At 35.8% G+C, this 19,849-nt stretch overlaps 1 protein-coding gene across 4 annotated transcripts in view; it reads left to right on the forward strand.

Annotated features, from left to right (window-relative positions):
• LOC113112538 (microtubule cross-linking factor 1-like) overlaps window positions 1-19,849 on the forward strand; it is a 50,403-nt gene that overhangs the window by 21,306 nt on the left and 9,248 nt on the right. The window contains exons 4-14 of one of the 4 annotated variants that reach the window (XM_026278214.1): window positions 518-577; window positions 1,011-2,426; window positions 7,536-7,688; window positions 10,776-10,859; window positions 11,887-12,105; window positions 14,109-14,270; window positions 14,401-14,403; window positions 15,672-15,842; window positions 17,510-17,749; window positions 18,964-19,266; window positions 19,602-19,678. In XM_026278214.1, coding sequence (XP_026133999.1) covers window positions 518-577; window positions 1,011-2,426; window positions 7,536-7,688; window positions 10,776-10,859; window positions 11,887-12,105; window positions 14,109-14,270; window positions 14,401-14,403; window positions 15,672-15,842; window positions 17,510-17,749; window positions 18,964-19,266; window positions 19,602-19,678 — 2,888 coding nt within the window. Of the gene's footprint in view, window positions 1-517; window positions 578-1,010; window positions 2,427-7,535; window positions 7,689-10,730; window positions 10,860-11,886; window positions 12,106-14,108; window positions 14,271-14,400; window positions 14,404-15,671; window positions 15,843-17,509; window positions 17,750-18,963; window positions 19,267-19,601; window positions 19,679-19,849 lie in introns of all 4 variants that reach the window. The other 3 variants (XM_026278205.1, XM_026278223.1, XM_026278231.1) reach the window with 3 other exon arrangements.

Here is a 19,849-nt window from a genome sequence, read left to right on the forward strand (position 1 = left end):
ACTGCATTTGGAGCATTTGCAGAATCTCAAACTAGTATTGCAAACAGTAGTTTTATTTATTATTGTTAATATCCAGAGTCGCATTTATTAACAGCAGAACAGCTGAAAGGCCAATGCAGTTTGCAATGCATTGACAGTTTTGTTTATTATGCATTGTTAAGTTTTATATTTATGTAGTTTTCCGACATATAAACTGACTGCAGCAGTGTTTTATTCAAATAGTAAGATCTACTAGATAGTTAAGGACCATGACTTGTAATTCACATAATAATAGTTTTAAGCTTGACCCGGTATTCATAATTAATAGTGTGTACAAAAAAAAAAATATGCTGATAGTTTATTTTTTATTTATTCAAAATGAATAATTTATTATCGAACGCTTGCTCCTGTTTTTCATGAAGGCTACCAGGCTTGGTAACAGAAATCTAGAAGTTGTTCATTAGTCGCTGTCTCCCACATTTTGTTAATCTGCTCTGTCTTCTTTACACTTTGTAATTTGGCTCTTTTTGTCTTTCAGACTGCTCTGCGGAGGCGAAGCAGTAGAGAAACCTTCAAAGATAAGAGGTCTTTAACTCAGGTGTGTACAAAGAAACACAAAGATCAATTCACAGGCCTTATGTTATGTTTCTTTATTGACATCTGTGGTTTTATGAAGAACCTTTAACTTCCACGGAAACTTTACGTTGCACAAACCATTCTTTAAAAGGTTATTTTGACAATTAAGTTCTTTACATAAAAAAATTCTATAAATAACTGTTCACAGAAAGGTTCTTTGGAAAATCCAAAAAATAGTTATTCTCTGTCATGGCTTCAAAACCCTCCTTTAGAAACATTTATTTTTAAGAGTGCACAGAACAGCACAATATGCTAAATGCACTACTTGTTGAGTATATAGACTACAGAACCTCTTGACTTCTTATATGTTGTCGAAACCAATTGTTCTTTCACTATTTGCTATTTCAAAATGAATGGTATTGCCTTTTATTGTTCACCTATTTCTTTCTTTCCAGGAGGACAGTGCAGATCTGCGCTGTCAGCTACAGTTTTCCAAGGAGGAATCTGCTCTAATGCGTAAAAAGATGGCAAAACTTGGCCGCGAGAAGGATGAACTGGAACAAGAATTGCAGAACTATAAATCAGTATATGGAGACATGGACAGTCCTTTGCCCCTTGCAGAGGTGACAGGTGGAGGCCCCCACACCTCCCGGGAAGCTGAATTAAGGTTACGACTCAAACTGGTGGAAGAGGAAGCCAATATTCTGGGAAGGAAGATTGTAGAGCTGGAGGTGGAAAACCGCGGTCTTAGGGCAGAAAACGACGACTTGCGCTGTCAGTACGAGAGGGACTGCTTTGGGCGTGAACCCTTCTCGAGTGTCCCTACCTCACCGTATGGTGGTGATGCCCTGGAATCTGCAAGCGAACTACGGCGACACTTGCAGTTTGTGGAAGAGGAAGCAGAGCTGCTGCGGCGCTCCATCTCTGAGATTGAGGACCACAACAAGCAGCTGACGTCTGAACTCAACCGCTTCAAATTTGGACCCAGCCAAGCCGACTGGGAGTCCAAGGGATCTGAAGGTGGAAATGGTGGCACACTCAAACCTAATGGAGGAGGAAATGGTTTTTCAGGAGCAGGGAGTGGCGCCACACAGCAGGAGGAGCTGAAAGCCGCAAGACTCCAGATCAATGAACTAAGTGGGAAGGTGATGAAGCTGCAGTATGAGAACCGGGTGCTAATATCAAACATGCAGCGCTGTGACTTAGCGGCACACTTGGGAATACGCACCAGTAGCCCACGGGATAGTGATGTGGATAGCGATGCTGGGCGAAGGGAACCAGATGAGGACGAGACGGCCAGGCTTCTGCTGCTACACCCCAAACGTGAGGGTCCTGTCGGCGGCGAGAGCGACTCCGACGACTTGTTTGAGAGAACGGCGACATCTGGTTTCGCCAGTGGTGAGAAACCCTCAGATCCTGGAGAGCTGGGAGTGGCCGAGGTTGCCCGACGGAGACGGGAAGACCGGGAGACGCTCCACAACGTCAGGCGTGAAGCTGAGATGCTTGGTAAAACGGTGGAGCGGGTCATCGCAGATACGGACAGTCTGATCCACGAAGGTGGTCTTGTTGTCCTGGGAGGGGATCATCTTGCAGAAGGTTCGGAGTTCAGAGGAGATGGCGACTCTGTTGAATCTAAACCCGACTCTCAGGTGCTGGATTCCATCAACAACCGCATGAGGGCTTTCCGAACGGAGCTCCAGCAATTCATGGACAAGGTGGACCACCTTGGGGAGGGTCTAAGGGAACGCATCGACGACCTTTCCCCCATGCCCAACCTCACCGAATCTAGCAGCTTCCTTTCCACAGTTACCTCCATGTCAAGGGATTCACCTGTCGGCACAATGGGAAGGGATCTGGTGACGGACTTCCAGGTAGGTTATGTATATCTCGTCCCTTCATCTTTATTCAGTTTTTGCTGTCACATGCAATCACATGACAAAGCAACTTCCTTGTTTGCTTTGCTGCTTCCTCATTTGAAATTTCTTTTTTGAGAATTAATGCACACCTTTATATTGATTCTGCATCTTCACGTATCATATATATCGAAGGTCCTGAATGCATCACAAAGGAAGCTATTCACCTAATTTGGCTGGCATGACTCTTCATCTCAAATCAGAAACAACACTCAGATAAGAAGGGAAAAAGGTAGAGTTGTTTGAGATATGGAGCTGTAGGCAGATTATCAAACCATTGTCTTGCCCGACAGTGATATTTCTTATCTTTTCTGTTGTAAGTTAGGTGTGAAAAAAGATCCATGTGAAAGATAAATGGGAGATTTGTGAGCAAAGTTACATTCTGGTAGATCTGCTCTGAGATTAATGAGATGATAAAACAGCAGGAGACACAAAATACCAGCCCTAGTGCTAATGAACTCATCCAAGATGCCCCTACCTCTCCTTTCCTGGCAAAACCACCCTCAATGCTGCTCATAGACACCTGCATCTGTACCTGCCACATCCTCTTACCCACAACCCCATTGTCTCGCACCTGGGGGTATTTCCTGCATGGCTTGACAGAGCTGTGTACTGTTTGGTTGTCTATGATTTGAAGGGTCCAAAATGTACTATGCCAGTAGTGGGTAAACTAAGAAATATTTCCCGGCCGTAAAAGTGTATTTTACTCAAGCTTATTTCACACCACAGAATAAAAAATATGACAAGATAACTACGAGCCAATCTTTTATTTTCGCAGTTGCAAGTTCTTTTTCTAAATTTGCAACTCGCAATTCTGACTCCTTTTTTTAAATATAATTCTACCTCGACTCCTTGCAGTTCTGACCGTTTTTTGGAATTCTAAGTTAACATCTCACAATTCTGAGTCTGTTTTTTGGAATTCGGAGTTGACATCTTGCAAATCTGCCTTTTTTAATTCTAAGTTTACATCAATTTAAAAAACGCAATCTCGTAATTTTGACTTCTCAGAATTGTGAGTTAACATCTCAGAATCGCAAAATGTGAGAATCAAGAATTGTGTCAGAATTGTGAATTAAAAAGTTGCAGTTACCTTTATTTATTCCATGGCAGAAATAAGCTTTGATAGTATTTAGTATTTTTTAGTCCATATCTGCTATATTCGTTTTATGCATATTTGTCACAAATAGTCTAAATGTTATTCGCAGCATCATATATGACATGAACACAAGTGCAAATACCAGCTGTGAGCGACTGACCAGGGCACGTACTTGCATTTGTTTATAAATTGTGCGCCATCTCGTTTTGTAAAGTCTATTGGGCATAAGCTAATACTCCCCCTGTGCAAATGTTTGGCCTTAAACTTCACTTTTAACAAAGTCAGGAGGACACATTGTTTTCTAGATCCTCATATTTTCAAATTTGTAGGTTATTGTAATTAATCTGATCTCAATAAAAAATTTATTTACTTGCACTTGTCCATTTTGGTCCCGGCTGATGTGGTATGATGCATACTAACACTAGTTAAAATGGCAGTAAAATGTGTTTGTCATCACTTGGGATTTGGCCTTAATACTTAATAGTTAATACTGATTAGAGCTGAAACAACGAATCGATTTAATCGATTAAAATCGATTATTAAAATAGTTGTCAACTAATTTAGTAATCGATTCGTCGCTAAATAAATTTTATTTGCCATAAGCGGCTCATTTCCTGCATATTTCAAATCTGCGGTGACCAAAGTGTGGCAGTAATGAGCCACCGGAGGTTTTACTCAGCCAGTACAGCAGGTGAAGTAGCGAATAGCCAATAGCTGGCCTCGTTTTATGTCACGTGCTTCCCGAACAGCGTCTCTGCAGCATTCAGCGGGAAGTGGGAGTACTTTACTTTGAGCCTTCAAAATGAAGAGTAACCTGTAAACTCTGCACTACTGAACTGTTTAATGGGCCGTTCACATATCGTGTCTTTTGCGTGCTCAAGTTCGTTATTTCCTATGTAGGCGCGCAGTATGCACTCTCATAATGGAATCGACGCGGTCGCGACACGCACGCAGTGCGATGCGCCCGTTTTTCCAGGCGCGTCCACACCGCATCCATTTATCCTTTGCTGAAATTTCCGGGTCTTCATGGAGAGGGCACGTCATGGAGAAAGCACGTCATGGTTGCTTAGCAAAGGCAGACGCCTCAGGGGCGCTTTGGAAAGAAGGAGAAAGCGGCGCGACTAGCGTTTTCCACGCGTTTTTAGGTGCGATATGTGAACGGCCCGTAAGAATTTTATTTGTGCAGATTCTCCAGTACAAGGTTGTTTGCAAAAGTTTAGTCGTACAAGCTGATAACATTGCTTTTTAACAGTTAACATTTAAAGCTTTACAAACATGTTATGTGATCAGTTTGTCGTTTACCAGTTCATAATTCAGACTTGCAGCCTAATTAAGACTGGATGAGATGGGTAAATGTTTGAGTATATTTAAAATGCACTTCTTTTCTAAGTATTCACTGCTCTTTTTCACACAGCATGTTTTTTGTGTGTGTCCCAATTTTTTTTTTCCTGGACAACCTTCTGATGGATTTTACTTTAAATTGTGAGTTCCATTCAGGTTTCATGCCATTGGCACTTTTTTTTCGAAGGATTATTTACAATTTCACAGCGTAAGCTATAAAGCTTTTTCCCAGTAAATAATAAAATACAATGCACTGCAATTTTATTCTGTTTTATCCTTATACTTCGTGAAAATATGTTCTCAAAGATTCCTTAAGCTTTGTTTGGGATGTTAAACTACTTTAGGAGCTCTAAGGACTGCCATGGTGAAAACAATATTTGAAATCTCCTTGTGAATTTTGCTAGAGTATGGGTCAGTGTTTTGATTGCAGAAGAGTTCGACAAAGGATTACTAACATAATAAAATAACTCCAGGTATATTTTTGATGAGGATATGACAATGCAAAATGGTTAAAATCTCTTAAAAATCTATGCTGAATGATAAAGACCCTTTATTAATAATTTACTTGGGGAAAAAATGGAAAAAAACTAAAATATAAGTAAATAAACCGATTAATCGATTAATCGTAAAAATAATCGACAGATTAATCGATTATCAAAATAATCGTTAGTTGCAGCCCTATACTGATGCAACATATATGCAGCCATTAATATGAGATTTGGCAGACAAGAAATGATTACACTGCGTTTTTGTTTTCTGAGTAACCTCCAGAGGCTCTGTGTGACCTGTAAACATACTCTGAATACACTAGATGTTTGTTTCTCTGTATATTTTTAAGTGACTCTGATGTGGTTGATCTTTCTCAGGAATAATTCAGCTGTGTCTTTTGTCTCAATGATTTTCAGATGTTTTGATGTCATGTATGCGAAATAGTCTCAGAAAGCTTCCCTCCATAGAACTGCATGTAGTTTATTTCCTGCTTTGTGCTTTGAATCTGCTTTATGATAACATGAGTCAACTTTCCAGCTAATAACCTGCATGTAACTACGGGTTTGACATCTATTGAAGCTTTAGTAGCTTTGAAAGCCTCTGCATGTGATTTGATATTTCAAATTTAAGGTCAATATTGGTTGATTAGCTCATTTGGATCATGTTCATTGGTGCAAGCCATCGGTTAAGCAGAGCTGTTCTTTGCTTTGGGTCACGTCACTTGAATCCAACCACTAAAACAATATTCATCAAGCATAAAGCCACAGCCTTTTCACCTCATATCTATGAACGGTTAGATGTCCCTCACCGGTTAATGCTAACAGACCTGATAACACTCATATAGGAGGTTTTTAATTTTTCAATATGCTGCTTTTCTTCGCATGGCTGAGCTTTGCTACAAGCATCATGCTGCCGTCGTGCCACATCCAAACCCTTTCAAAGTCCTACACACCTTGCAGATGTTTGTTACGCCTCATCCAAAAGCCTTTAGCATGGTTCTATCACTGATTAAACAATAAACAATTAAACAATACATCAATGGTAATTATATAGTATAATATAATGTTTTGTATTCATCATCAGCTATAATTAGCTATGGTATAATCTGTATTATTTTAAGTGTAAAATTTATTTGTAATTTATTTTTTCAATTATCTTAATTGTAAAAAAAAATTATGTATTATTTTAATTTCATTTATTATTTAAATATTAGCTACATTAATATTAACATTGCAATGAATGGCAGAATAAATGTCATAATAATAATTAATATATTTAATAATTATTAATTATATTAATAATTATTTGGAAATGTATTATTTTAACTACATGTACTATTTTAATTATTAGCTTAATATTAATGTAAGGTACTTATTAAAATGATTAAATGATATGTAGTTAAATCATTAAAAGAATGTAATTTTCATTGTAATTTTTTAATTAAGATTTATTGTATTATTAAGATTTGATTGTATTAATATTAATTCAGTTATATAGTACAATTGTTTAGTAAAACAGCTCCAAAAGTTCTTTAAGTCGGTAGACAGGATTAAGCATTAGGGTTTTGACCTGGTCTTGGATTTGGCATGACACTGTAAGTGTTTAGTGGCAGCTGTCAGTCACTGCACATTTTGGGTTATTGGTTGTAAGGCTCATGTATCCCCATCGCATGCGCTTCATAACCAGTGTTTTGCATTCTTTTTTCCCCTTGGCCCTTCCCTTCTTCTCTCTTCGTCCCTCGTTTCATTCCCAGATGTTTCAGCCCATGATTCTGTTCCTCCTCATTCTCGTTCTCTTCTCGTCTATCTCCTTCGCCATCATCTTTAAGTTGGTCTTTCTTTTTGCGCTTTTCTTCATCTTGTAGCCCGATGGCTCTCTCTCTCTCTTTCTGTTTTCCATTCGATCATTGTTTTGTAATTCATAATCATTTCTTGAATACAGTGTGTATCGATGACCCCCTCACCTATGCATTTCACACTCTTGAGTTTGGCATAAACCTACATTCAGTTTTATTTTCCCCCTCCACTCTTTTTTTCGTCTCGTGTGTGTGTGTGTGTGTATTCTGTTTGTCGTTCACCGATCCCCATGCACCTCCCTCTGTCTCCTCCTCCTGGACCCTTTCCTCCCCTCCTCACTCACAGTTCGGGCGCAGGGAGGAGCAGGAGTGGTGTCTAGAGCGGCAGATTGTCCCGGAGACCCCTGGACAGGGACAGGGCTTCACTAAGGGCTCCGTCACAGCCAGGGGAGGCCCTGGACTCACTAGATACACCAGACCCCACAGTTTCAGACCCGAGGTCAGTGCCTCGTCCATCTCCCTCTCGACTTTAAGACAGATACGTTTCTAAGTGTCTTTGCAGTGCCTCTGACTTCCCGAAACACTGACAGTTTAATGTGGTACACAGTAAGATAGTAAACACTGAATGGATATTCCCGTACTCTACCAAAACGGCATGTTTATGGAAAGCCTTGGGTATCTTGGGATTTCGTCACATGTTTGATTGAAATATGAAAGCAGCTGAAAAATTAATGTGGGGAGTAATTTTCAAGAAAGCACTGTAGTTTCAGAAAAGTGTTGCATTTATTGACTCTGAAATGATTTGTTTTTTCAGAATGTCATTACTTAAACTTTAATATATTATATGAAATATAATATTATGAAACGGTGTGTGTGTGTGTGTGTGTGTGTGTGTGTGTATATATATATATATATATATATATATATATATATATATAAATAGTCTACTATAAATTTAATATTAAGAAAAGCTCTTATTAAATATGTATGTTAACATTGTTTATATTTATAAATTCTATATTTAATATATATATATATATATATATATATATATATATATATATATATATATACATACACAAAATATAGAATTTATTATATATATATATATATATATATATATATATATATATATATATATAATTTAATGTTTGTAAGTTTCATACATTATGCAACTTCAATATTTAATTAAATTAAATTATTAAATTATTAATGATTACATGGTAATATAATGAATATTATATATATATATATATATATATATATATATATATATATATATATATATATACACAAAAAAATATATACATTACATTACATTATGCAACTTCAATATTTAATTAAATTATTTAATTATTAATGATTACATGGTAATATAATGAATAATATATATATATATATATATATATATATATATATATATTAATGATAATGAATTAAAATGTTACAATTATATACCATCAAAGTTGCAAAGTTTTTCCTATTTTAAAATGTAACCATATCTCATGAAAAGCAACAGCTGTCAAAGATATCCAGAGATAACCAAGGCTGTAATCCTCTTTTTAACAATAAAACAGGTCAGTAAGAGATGATACGGTGGTGTATGGAAAACTAGAGAGTTGGAGTGCCTTTCCTTGTGAAAATGTGCAGTACAGATTTGTTTAATGACAAAGCTTTCCGTCCTGAAACAGGAATGACCTCGCTTCAGACAGAACATGAACTGCCTTTTCTTTATTCTTTTGTACTGTTTTCTGAGGTCCACTTATAATGTTATAATTTTTGTTTCTACATTAAACAGAAAAGAAGACAAAAAAGCTGCTCACTAAGTCATGTTTTTGTATTTAGAAGGAAAGGAAAGCCTCTTTAGTATGAAGAGCAATTCTCTCTAACTTGTATGTATTTCTTAATTTAAGTTGATAAAATGCAATAAATCTGTAATGTAGTAAAACCAAATGCAAGCGAGCCAAATGTCATAAAATAACACTTCCAGTTATTTTACTCCAGATTAATAGACCAAAAACAGCAACAGCATCGATTCATCTGATGCAACTAAAGGAAAACACAAGATCTAGCTGAGATCAGTTTGTTCGCTCGAATCATTTAATTCACATCATTGTCTCTCAGTGATTCTTTTGGTTTCTTCTCACTCAGCTCACAATCACTGCTGTTATTTTAAAATCACACTGATTTGTCATGAATTACGATCACTAACCATCCCCTCACGCAGGAGCTTTGAGAATGTGATGTTTCTGTTTGAAATAAGGGCTGTATGTGTATTAACCATGTCATCTGTAGATATATATATGTTTGCATTTAATTTGTTGTATGTCTATTGTTTGTCCCAGTTTATGTGCTATTGCCGTGCATCCAAATCAGCTAAAAGACAGGTAGTCAAGTGTACTTAGCATCTTGCAATATGCAACAATGCACACTTACTTTACAAGCATCATGCTTCCTTCAAGTCCTGCTGAATAGGTCCCTACTTTTCAGTCATTTTACAATGATTTTGACTGGAACAAATTAACACTGGTAATTTAATATTTTAACTTTATCAGTTTTAGCACTACTATAACAATATAAAAAGTGATGGATGTGCATTAGTTGTGCAACTGAAGCTGTGGATATTTTAGCATGTAGCTGCAGAGAATGATGGGAAATGTAGTTTTGCATGTTGCCTCATAAAACCACTTTTTACCTGTTACCAACACCGGGGCTTTGGGTGTAAATGAGTAATGTCACTGTAATCTTGCATGTTTATATTATTATTTTTATACTGATGTGCATTACAAAAAAATGCACTGCATAAATAAATTATATATATTTTTTTACAAATAAAATTATTTTAAAATAATCTTAAAATAATGTTTAAATGTTTAAATCTAGTCTGCAGAATTGGAAAGATTTCCCTCCAAAATTCAAATTCCAATAAAAAATCCCCTCAAATTTCAAGACTCAAAAACTAAAGCTTCTGTAATTATGACCTGATGTTACTTCATACGCTCTCAATCATTAATGAAATGACTTGAAGGCAGCATATTCTTATTTTTCAGCTTGAGATATTCATGCATATGAATCTTAATGATATTTGATAGTACATGATATATGATAGTTTTTGTTAATATTTATGTTTAGATAAAAATTCGATTTTATTTGTATATTTTCAGTTTTTTTTTTTTTTTCAGATAACGAAAATATTATTAATGGTTTTAGTTTTGGTGTTAGTAAACAATAATAACTCTGATTCAGCCTTACAATAAGACAGCACATAAAGCACAGCTGTAGTATGGAAATAAATCTAAATTGATTATGAGCTTATGGAGAATCTTCCTTTGGCTGACTGAATTAATTATCTTGTGTTTATCACCAGCAATCCAGAAAGTTTATTAGGAAACTAACTTAACTTAAAATGCAATTTAATGTTGTCCTGGCTAATCTTTCCATGTAAAGGTAGTGCATCTAGAATGAGAAGATACCTCACATCTGCCTTGCCGCATGACACATATGTGTTTATGCATGAAAACTGATGGTGTTTCTCTCAAAGTGCTGGGATTTTGAGACTGGTGTTCTGTGTTCTGATGGGGTCCAGATCCGTGACCCGGTCCTGGACCATGACAGGAGGATGAGAGCTGGAGCGGAGGAGAAAGACAGCTTGACTTCATCCATCACTCAGGTACCTGCTGTTTGACATCATGCATGACTGAACTAAACTCAATCACCTGAGAGCTGCTTTACAGCTCAAATTGTATTCATCTCATAATTGAAGATTAAAAATCACAGTGAAGCTCCATTGAAATGATCTATAATTGTATAAAGTGCCATAACAATAAATGCGACTTGAGATGGTTTACTTTTAGAAACAGGATCAGACCTGCAAGTCATCAATTCAAAGAATCCTCACATAAAATACTGATGTGAAAATAGTAGTTTGCAATGAATAATGAAGTTTGCATATGTTTTTGTTGAGTATCATATTTGATATATCAGGCTTTTATGGTTCGTATAGTTTGATATAGTGAGAATATGGAGGAAAAAGGCCCAAATTGAGCAAAAATATGCAATTTATTACAGATCCTGATATTTATATCACTAGAAAAAGTGATGAAATTCTGATGCTTGTAATGTACATCAATGAGATCTTTATTACAGAATAACAGACTACTTACATAAAATACATATAAATATCTATTGTCACTCTGTATGTCTCAATAATATGTTTTTTAAGATGATAAATAAATGCTGAGTTTGATGATCAAACCTTATAATGCAATGCAATCCAATGATGGTTGAGAGATGTTTCTCAAAAGCTTGATGATGATATTTGATACTCACATTTGAACATGATTTTATGGATTTTCAGGTAAATCTATGTTGTTTCAGTCCAGTAAGTGTTCATCTTGAAATAGTACTAACAATATCAAAGTTATTCTTATGTTAGTCTTATTTATACCAGCCTAGCCAGGTTCCCACTAACTAATAATCCACCTAAACCAGCTTATACTAGCAAGAAAACTGCACAATAAAAGTGATTTTAGATGGGTTTTCTAGTATGCTTTACTTTTCCGCTTGCCTTTAAACCCCCACATGATCTTTCAGAGTCTTGGTGCTCTCTATGCAAGCATGCATCTGTCTAATATCATAATGATAACAAGTATATTAACCATAACTCTTGTCTATTTTGAATGTTTTGGCTTGTGCAGGAGGAGGAGAGGAGGCGAGCCGAGGCCCAGCGAGGACTGGAGCTGAAGGGACTTCAATCTAATGAGCCAACATGGGCACAGGATAGAGTCCTGCTGCAACAGGAAGTGAGGTTGTTCCATCACAACATGGTCATTGTGTACATGAAGCTGCGCTGGATCCTGATGCACTGGAGGCTCGGACGCAGGACGGACGCCCTGGAGGAGGGAGCACATACTGAGGTGAGCAGATCCAGAATAACTAGCCGAGATGACTAAAATTACCAGGACATATCCTGATTGACCCGTTGCATCAATAAAAACACAATAAAAATATCATTGGAATATGTGACTCTGGACCACAAAACCAGTCTTAAGTGTGCATTTTTCAATATTGAGATTTGTACATCACATGAAGGCTGAATAAATAAGCTTTCCATCGATGTATGGTTTATATTAGGACAATATTTGGCCGAGATACAACTATTTTAAAATCTGGAATCTGAGGGTGCAAAAAAAATAAAAATAAATATCGCCTTTAAAGTTGTTCAAATGAGTTCTTAACAATGCATATTGCTGATCATATATAAAGTATTGATATAATTACAGTAGAAAATTCACAAAATATCTTCATGGAACATGATCTTTATTTAATTTCCTAATGATTTTGGCATATAATAAAAATCGATCATTTTGACCCATACAATGTTTTTTGGGCTATTGTTACAAATATACTCCAGATACTTCAGACTGGTTTTGTGCTCCAGGGTCACATATTTTATTTGGTCATTTACCACATGCTATATTTTAATTATTTCTGTATTATGCATTAATCATGCTAAAGTACTGGTGTATTGTATGTATTTATAGATACATCAATGCATTTTACATATAAATAAATAATGATAAAAAAAACAATAATAAAATAAATTAAACTTTTTTTTTTTTTTTTTTTAAATCTATGTAATTTTTTTTACTTAGTTTTCTTTTTTTAATAAAACTTTGATTAATACCAGAAATAATAAACTTTCTGAGATGCAAAATGTAAAACATGCATGATGTAAAGTTTGCATTTCTGGTGAGTTCTTGTAGACCTGTATCACTTCTTTTTTTAGATGCATTTGTCTCTTTCATGGCAGTTTTTCGTCTGTTGAACCATAACAGTTCATTAATGGAACAGTGTGAGCAAATGTTGTATGATTTTTAATTTCACAGTCCATCTGTCATTTCTACAACAGATGCTGTGTTCTGCTGTAAACAAATGTTGGTTTTCTGAAGCACAGCAAAATGTAACTATGAAGCTCAGAAACACTTCCAGTGCAGAAATATTAGTCAGACTGAAATTATTTTGTGGCACATCAATACATCATCATTTCTGTAGCAGGAAAGCATGGCAGTATTAATGCCAAGATGATCCACAAACTGAGTCAAATGTATACTTGGAATGCAATTTAATGTAAATACATACAATAAAATACATCAGAAACTACTTTTTCATAATTAAATACATAATCCAGTACAAATCACTGGTTAAAAAAAAAGTAAATCAAATGAAAAAATGAATAAATGTATGAAAAACAAAACAAAATCACCTTAATACATTTAATATTATTTTTTTCCCTTAGTTTTTATAGACTCAATGGGTGAATCTCATAAAAATATTAAAAAAATTAAATATTAAAAAAAATGTTACCCAAAATAAAGAAAGAAAAAAAAGTATGTTTGAAACCTGTTTTAGGACCATCAAAATTTTGTAATGAATATAATGTCACATGGATTTAACAAGATTTATGTTTTTTTTTTTTTCATTATAATTTTTTATTATAATCTTTTTATTATTATTATTTATTTCTATTTTACGGAGCCCTGCACATGGCATCCAGGAAAACAATACTAGGCCAAATCATGTGCACAATTTGCTATTTTTTTTTCCTCAATTTATAAATTGTGCAGCAAATTTTCTAATTCATTCCCTCGATTAGCTAAATAGTGCAGACGATTTATAAATCGAGAGAACGAATTAGTTAATTGTGCGCAGATTTTATTATTTTTTTCTTACATCATGTCTGGGGTTTCATATTATTTTTTATTAAAAAAAACATTTCTATTTAATTTTATTAAGTTTTTAACCAGTAAGCATTCAACTGTAAGCTTTAAAACATGCAGCATTTTAGGGAATTTTACAGAAATGCTAAGAGGTTAACTGTAATCATTTTCTCTGCTCACCCTCTTCTTTGTTTCTTTAGTATGAACAAATGGAGAACATTCCAGAACTGGGCATTATGACTGACCAGGGTGATGGAGAGACAGAGATGGAAGACAAAGTGAGCGCCCAAATCACAGGAAGTGACCTCACAGAGCCCGGCCCCTTCCTGCTGTCACCGGAGAGATTCCAGAACCAGAAACAGGTTAATACCACAGCAATATGTTTTGTAATAATGTCACAGGGATTCCTTCAGTTATGCATTTCATTTTATTTGATTTATTTATTTATTTTAAATACCACAGGAACATATCCATCGAAAATGTAATAAAAAGAAATTTGTGCTTTTGTTTGTCCACCTTAAAATCTCTCTTCTCTGTGGTAAATATTAACTCAGTGTAACTGTTTTAGCAGCGGCGCTGGCTTCTCTAATTGAAATGCAATATTTGTTTATCCGGACAGAGCTGAATATATCTTTATTTCAATTTGAGATTTGAGTTTGTTTGCTATTTTGTTTAAAAGTTGCACACTTAAAGGGATAGTTCACCCAAAAATGAAGGGTGAGTAAATGATGGGGTGATTTACATTTTTGGGTGAACTATCCCTTTAAGAGAGATCTGATATTAATGGGTCTCAGATTTTCTAAATGTTCTTTTTTAATCACCATTCTCATTTATGCTCACTTTAAGTTTGAACAGGATGCATTTGAAATGAGGAGTTTGAATAAATGATGACATGACTGTTTCTTTAATTAAAGACGATTAAGAGAGTCGCTGACTAAGAGAGACTGAGTTTATTGTGTCATGATTAACTCTCTCCCACATCGACCTAATTAATAATACAAACCCACAACTAATGATTTTTATCATTGTAATGCATTTTACCTCCCTCACATGCAGAAAAGAAAAATCACAGATGAGTCCCTTGCAAAATATCACTTATTTCTCCTATATATAAAATGAACAGAGAATAGACAGAATACATAGAATAAAAAGTCCTGCTTCTCAGATGTTTCTCAGCACAAATGATCATTATTATTATTTTTGTATAACAGTACTATTACAATACTACGGAGCCCCACACATGACATGCAGGAAAAAATATAAGGTTAAATCGTGTGCATGATTTACTAATTCGTTCCCTCAATGTACTAAAACGTGCACACGATTACTATAGCGTTCACTCGATTTATAAATTGTGCACACGATTTACTAATTCGTTTCGCGAGGGAACGCAATAGTAATCGTGTGCACATTTAGAAAATTGCGGGAACGAATTAGTAAATCGTGCGCACAATTTATTAATTTTTTCTTGCATGTCATGTACGAGGCTCCGTACAATAGATATTAATGGTTAATATGTTGTGCACCTTTTTTTATACAAATGCACATTACAGAGAGATCTCAATGTAAACGTAAACATTTCTCATTAATGATCTGAGTTGCTGTTCACATTAATTTTATAGCTCTAGAGTCTTACTAGTGACTCATTTGTGTCCTTTTCCTAAAGAATAGCAAGGGAAACATCTGAGACTAAGTTGATACTTGGAGCTCCTTTAAACTACAACAGATTAATCTCTGAGCAGTAACAGTGTCCTCCATGTGTGCAGACAGGTGACAGTCGGCGTGTGCTGCACGCGCTGCGCTCTCTGCTGGAGGAGCTCAGGGCGGAGCTCCGCGAGGAGGCCCAGCGGCGCTGGCAGCTGCAGCAGACGTTAGCCAATGAGAGAGCGGCGTGGGAGATACAGCACGCTGAAATGAGGAGTCACGTCAACAGGGTACAGAAACAAACCTGACATCACAGCAGAAAGCACCTGTGACAGACAGGAAGTACCTAAAACAGGAGTGCTGTCTACATAGGCAGCTACCTTCTCAGACAGCATCCCAAAAGACATGGAAACTTATAAGTGACTGAACTGAATCTACATCACATCAACTCTATAAATAGTCACTCACTCATCAATGAGACACATGTATAAGCACAAACTAATATATATGTGGAAAAATTGAATTTTGGATCAATTCTGCATGAAAATTTATAGAACAATTGTTTAATTTTAAAAAGTTAAAAAGTGTATAAAAAATACATATTTTTTTTTTTACAGTTTAGGCAAAGTAGAAATAAATTATTACATTTGTTCATCAAGGGGACATTAAAATGATAAAACATTTTAATGTAAAAAAAATATTTTTATTTCAGATAAATGCTGTTCTTTCTTCTGTTCATCACAGAATCCTGAAAAATGAAACGTGTCATGGTTTCCACAAAAACGAAGCAGCACAACTGTTTTCAACATTGATAATAATCAGAAATGTTTCTCGAGCAGCAAATCATCATATTTGAACGATTTCTGTAGGATCATGCGACACTGAAGACTGGAGGAATGATGCTGAAAATACAGCTTTATGCCACAGGAATAATTTACATTTTAAAAGATATTCAAATAGAAAACAATTGTTTTAGATTTTAATAATTTATTGCATTTTTCATCAAATAAATGCAGCCTTGGTGAGCAGAAGAAACTTCTTTCACAAACATTACAAATGTCACCGACCCAAACTTTTGAAAGGTAGTGTAAATAGCTTTTTCAATGTCAATGTCCAAGGTAACTTTCTAAAGAGTCAAATATGAAATTTGATCTTTTCATAAAACTGATTTTCTTTATATCTTAAATAGACATAAATCTAGTTAATCAGCATATGCAAAGATGTTAAGCATCTGCGGTGCTATGCGTTGCTTTCAGCTTACAGTGACTTGTGCTGTTTTTGTGTCAGTAAGTTAGGGAGCGTCTTTAAATAGCCAGCTATATTTATGCAGTGGTGCAGTTCGGCCATCAAACACAGTCATGGTCTATTAAAAGAAAGGAGATGTGAGAGGATCCCTGCTCATTCAGACAGCGAGTACAGACATGCAATAAGAAAAGTGTATCTGGACTCTGCTGCACTACATTTACTGCATTTCATTTGATAAACTTACACACTGACTATATATTTAAAGTGCTATATGCACTGCGTACTGCTGATTCCATTCTTCATGGTATACACTATGTACTGTACTGTATACTTTGTGTTAAAAAAATATGATTTAACAAATAGCAATTCACTGTATGCTTAAATAAAAGAAACAATCATTGGTATTTATTAGACAGCAGTCTGTTTAAATAATGAGTCAAGAAGTTGATGTTATTAATCACAGTTGTAATTACCATTCTTTTGTTGCACTGAAAATTGATGGTCCAGTGTAATGCATTTAATTAAGGGATACAGTTTCATGATGAAGGTTTTATACTGCACATTTTGCTAATTATAGTATGTCATTCGGTTGTTTTGCAATGCATATTTAAAATATGTGTATCATGCATGCAATGCAATGAGCAGTATGTTATTCAAAACATACCCTATGGTGGTATTTATTCTTTTTCTTGTCTTGCTGTCATCCCTGCAGCTGCAGGATATGAGAGGAGAGACTGGAGACACAGTTGCTTCAGATGTACTACAGCAGGAGCGGGAGGAACAGAGCCGTCTGCTGGCCGACAGTCACAGCACAGCACTGGAGCTGCACTGGAAACTGCAGCACGGAGAGAAACGCTGGACCCAGGAGCGGAATGAACTACTGGAGCGGTTCGAGAAAGAGAGGCAGGAGTGGGACCGCAGCTTACGGGAAATGTACCGCAAAATGGAAAAGGTCAGTGGTGTAATTCCTTCTTATTTAACTCATTCACATCACTCAGTACATGGTAGACGAGACATGTAAGTGCGTGCAAAGCCAGAAAGTATTGGTATTAAGCGTAATTAAATATGCCAATAATACAGTCAACTTTGTTTCTATAGTGTTTAGTACAATACAGATTGTGTCAAAGCATCTTCACAGAGATAAACAGGAAAATAGCAGAATCAATCATGGAAACTCATTTGTTCCTTCATTATTTGAGCAGCATGTTAACATAATCATCATGATATAATCCACTGCACTCAGCATCTCAGAGCAGTTTAGTTAGCAGTAAATGCATACATCTACATACACTACATACACTAGGTTCACTTTATTTACACATTTTCAACAGTTATGTGGACAGAAGTTACAGTTTTTCAGCAGTATTATAGCAAAGGTTGAGGATTTGAAATGTTTAAGGCTTGAGGGTTTAAACGTTTGAAAATATTTTTAATGTGTTTATTGTAATTTGCAACAGGAATATATTTATTTATTAATTTCTAATTATTAGAATTAAATATAATTATATAATAAGAACTAGAAATATTATTATTATTATATGTGACCTTAGACAACAAAAGCAGTCATAAGTGTCAATTTTTCAAAATTAAGATTTGTACATCATATGAAAGCTGAATAAATGTTTCCATCGATGTTTGGTTTGTTAGGATCGAACAATATTTAGCAGAATCTGAGGGTGCAAAAAAAAAGGTTATATTGATGTAAAATGCCTATATAGAGTTGTCCAAATGAGTTCTTAGCAATGCGTATTACTAATCAAAACTTAAGTTTCAGTATATTTATGGTAGGACATTTTTTTTTACAACATTTTGGGCTATTCCTGCAAGACTGGATTTGTGGTCCAGGCTTACATATTATGGGCTCCAGTTACAAAGTCAAAATAAAACACTTATTAATAAATTATTAATATTTTATCTATTACATGCATGTCATGTGACCGTTAACCAACATCAGAGAACCATGAACATGAAAATGTATGGTTGAATTATATAATTATTAATTTATACTCCCAAAAGAGTAAATGTAAAAGTAAATGTAACACATCTAAGGGGTTCAGCCGGCCGAAAAACCCTGCCTTAGAAGATAGTTGGCTATGTGTACAGTTGGCAGCAACACGGCTTACTAGGTCTTGAAACAAAGCCAGTATCTCCTCTTCTCCATCCCAGATGCAGAAAGACGTTCTCCAGCAAGAAGAAGGCCCAGCACATGTCTTCTCCCCTCAGGAGAGCCCCTGTAAGGCTCCTAGATCTCCACGCTCCCCCTGCACAGCCGCACACATGCGTTCCCACTCCGACTCGGAGGCCACACTGGAGGAGAAGTGGGTGCTGGGCAGACCCAAACCCTTTGAGGGACACCGGCCCCCAGAGAGCCTGTTCCTGGATGCCCTTTCTCTGGATCCTCTGAGCGAAACCGAGGTGCCTCCTCCATCACGTCTGGAGAGCGAAAAGCGGTTCCCTCGTCTGGAGGAAGTAAGAGAGAGAGAAAGAGTAGACACTGCACGATGGGGCGCATTTCATATCATGCTTTTTTTTAAATGAGGTCTACTTATAATGTTGTTGTTGTTTGTTTGGCATCAAAAGCTTTCTTCCACAGTCGTTATCCTCTCTTTGGCCCTTATTATTACACAGGATGTTTTTGCTGCTATAAAAGAGTTCTATATGAAAATTACCTCTTTTATGATTTGCATCTTTTCATGTGAAATGAGAAAGATTTATTACATGGCAGAACTATCTGCACTGTACTGCATACATTTTTAAAGCAAGTTAACAATGGTTTTAATGTTTTAACTGTGTTGTTGTTTCAGGCACTGAATGAGATTTCTGAGAGTGTGGATCCTGCCATTTACCCTGAGGAAGAGAAGAGCGGCGGCAGCCTACTCAGGTATGGTTTTGGTTAACAAGTATGTGTGTGCTAGTCTAAGAAAGTAAAGTAAGTTTGTTCTTCTCTTAGCGACATAAGACTCCTCTAAAGAATAGCAAAGCTTGACAAAACAGCTGCGCAATTGAATAATATTATATTTCAATGCTAAAAGATGTATATTATGATTAGGGT

Source organism: Carassius auratus, chromosome 2, assembly GCF_003368295.1.
Source record: "Carassius auratus strain Wakin chromosome 2, ASM336829v1, whole genome shotgun sequence".
In the NCBI taxonomy this organism is placed as follows: domain Eukaryota; kingdom Metazoa; phylum Chordata; class Actinopteri; order Cypriniformes; family Cyprinidae; genus Carassius; species Carassius auratus.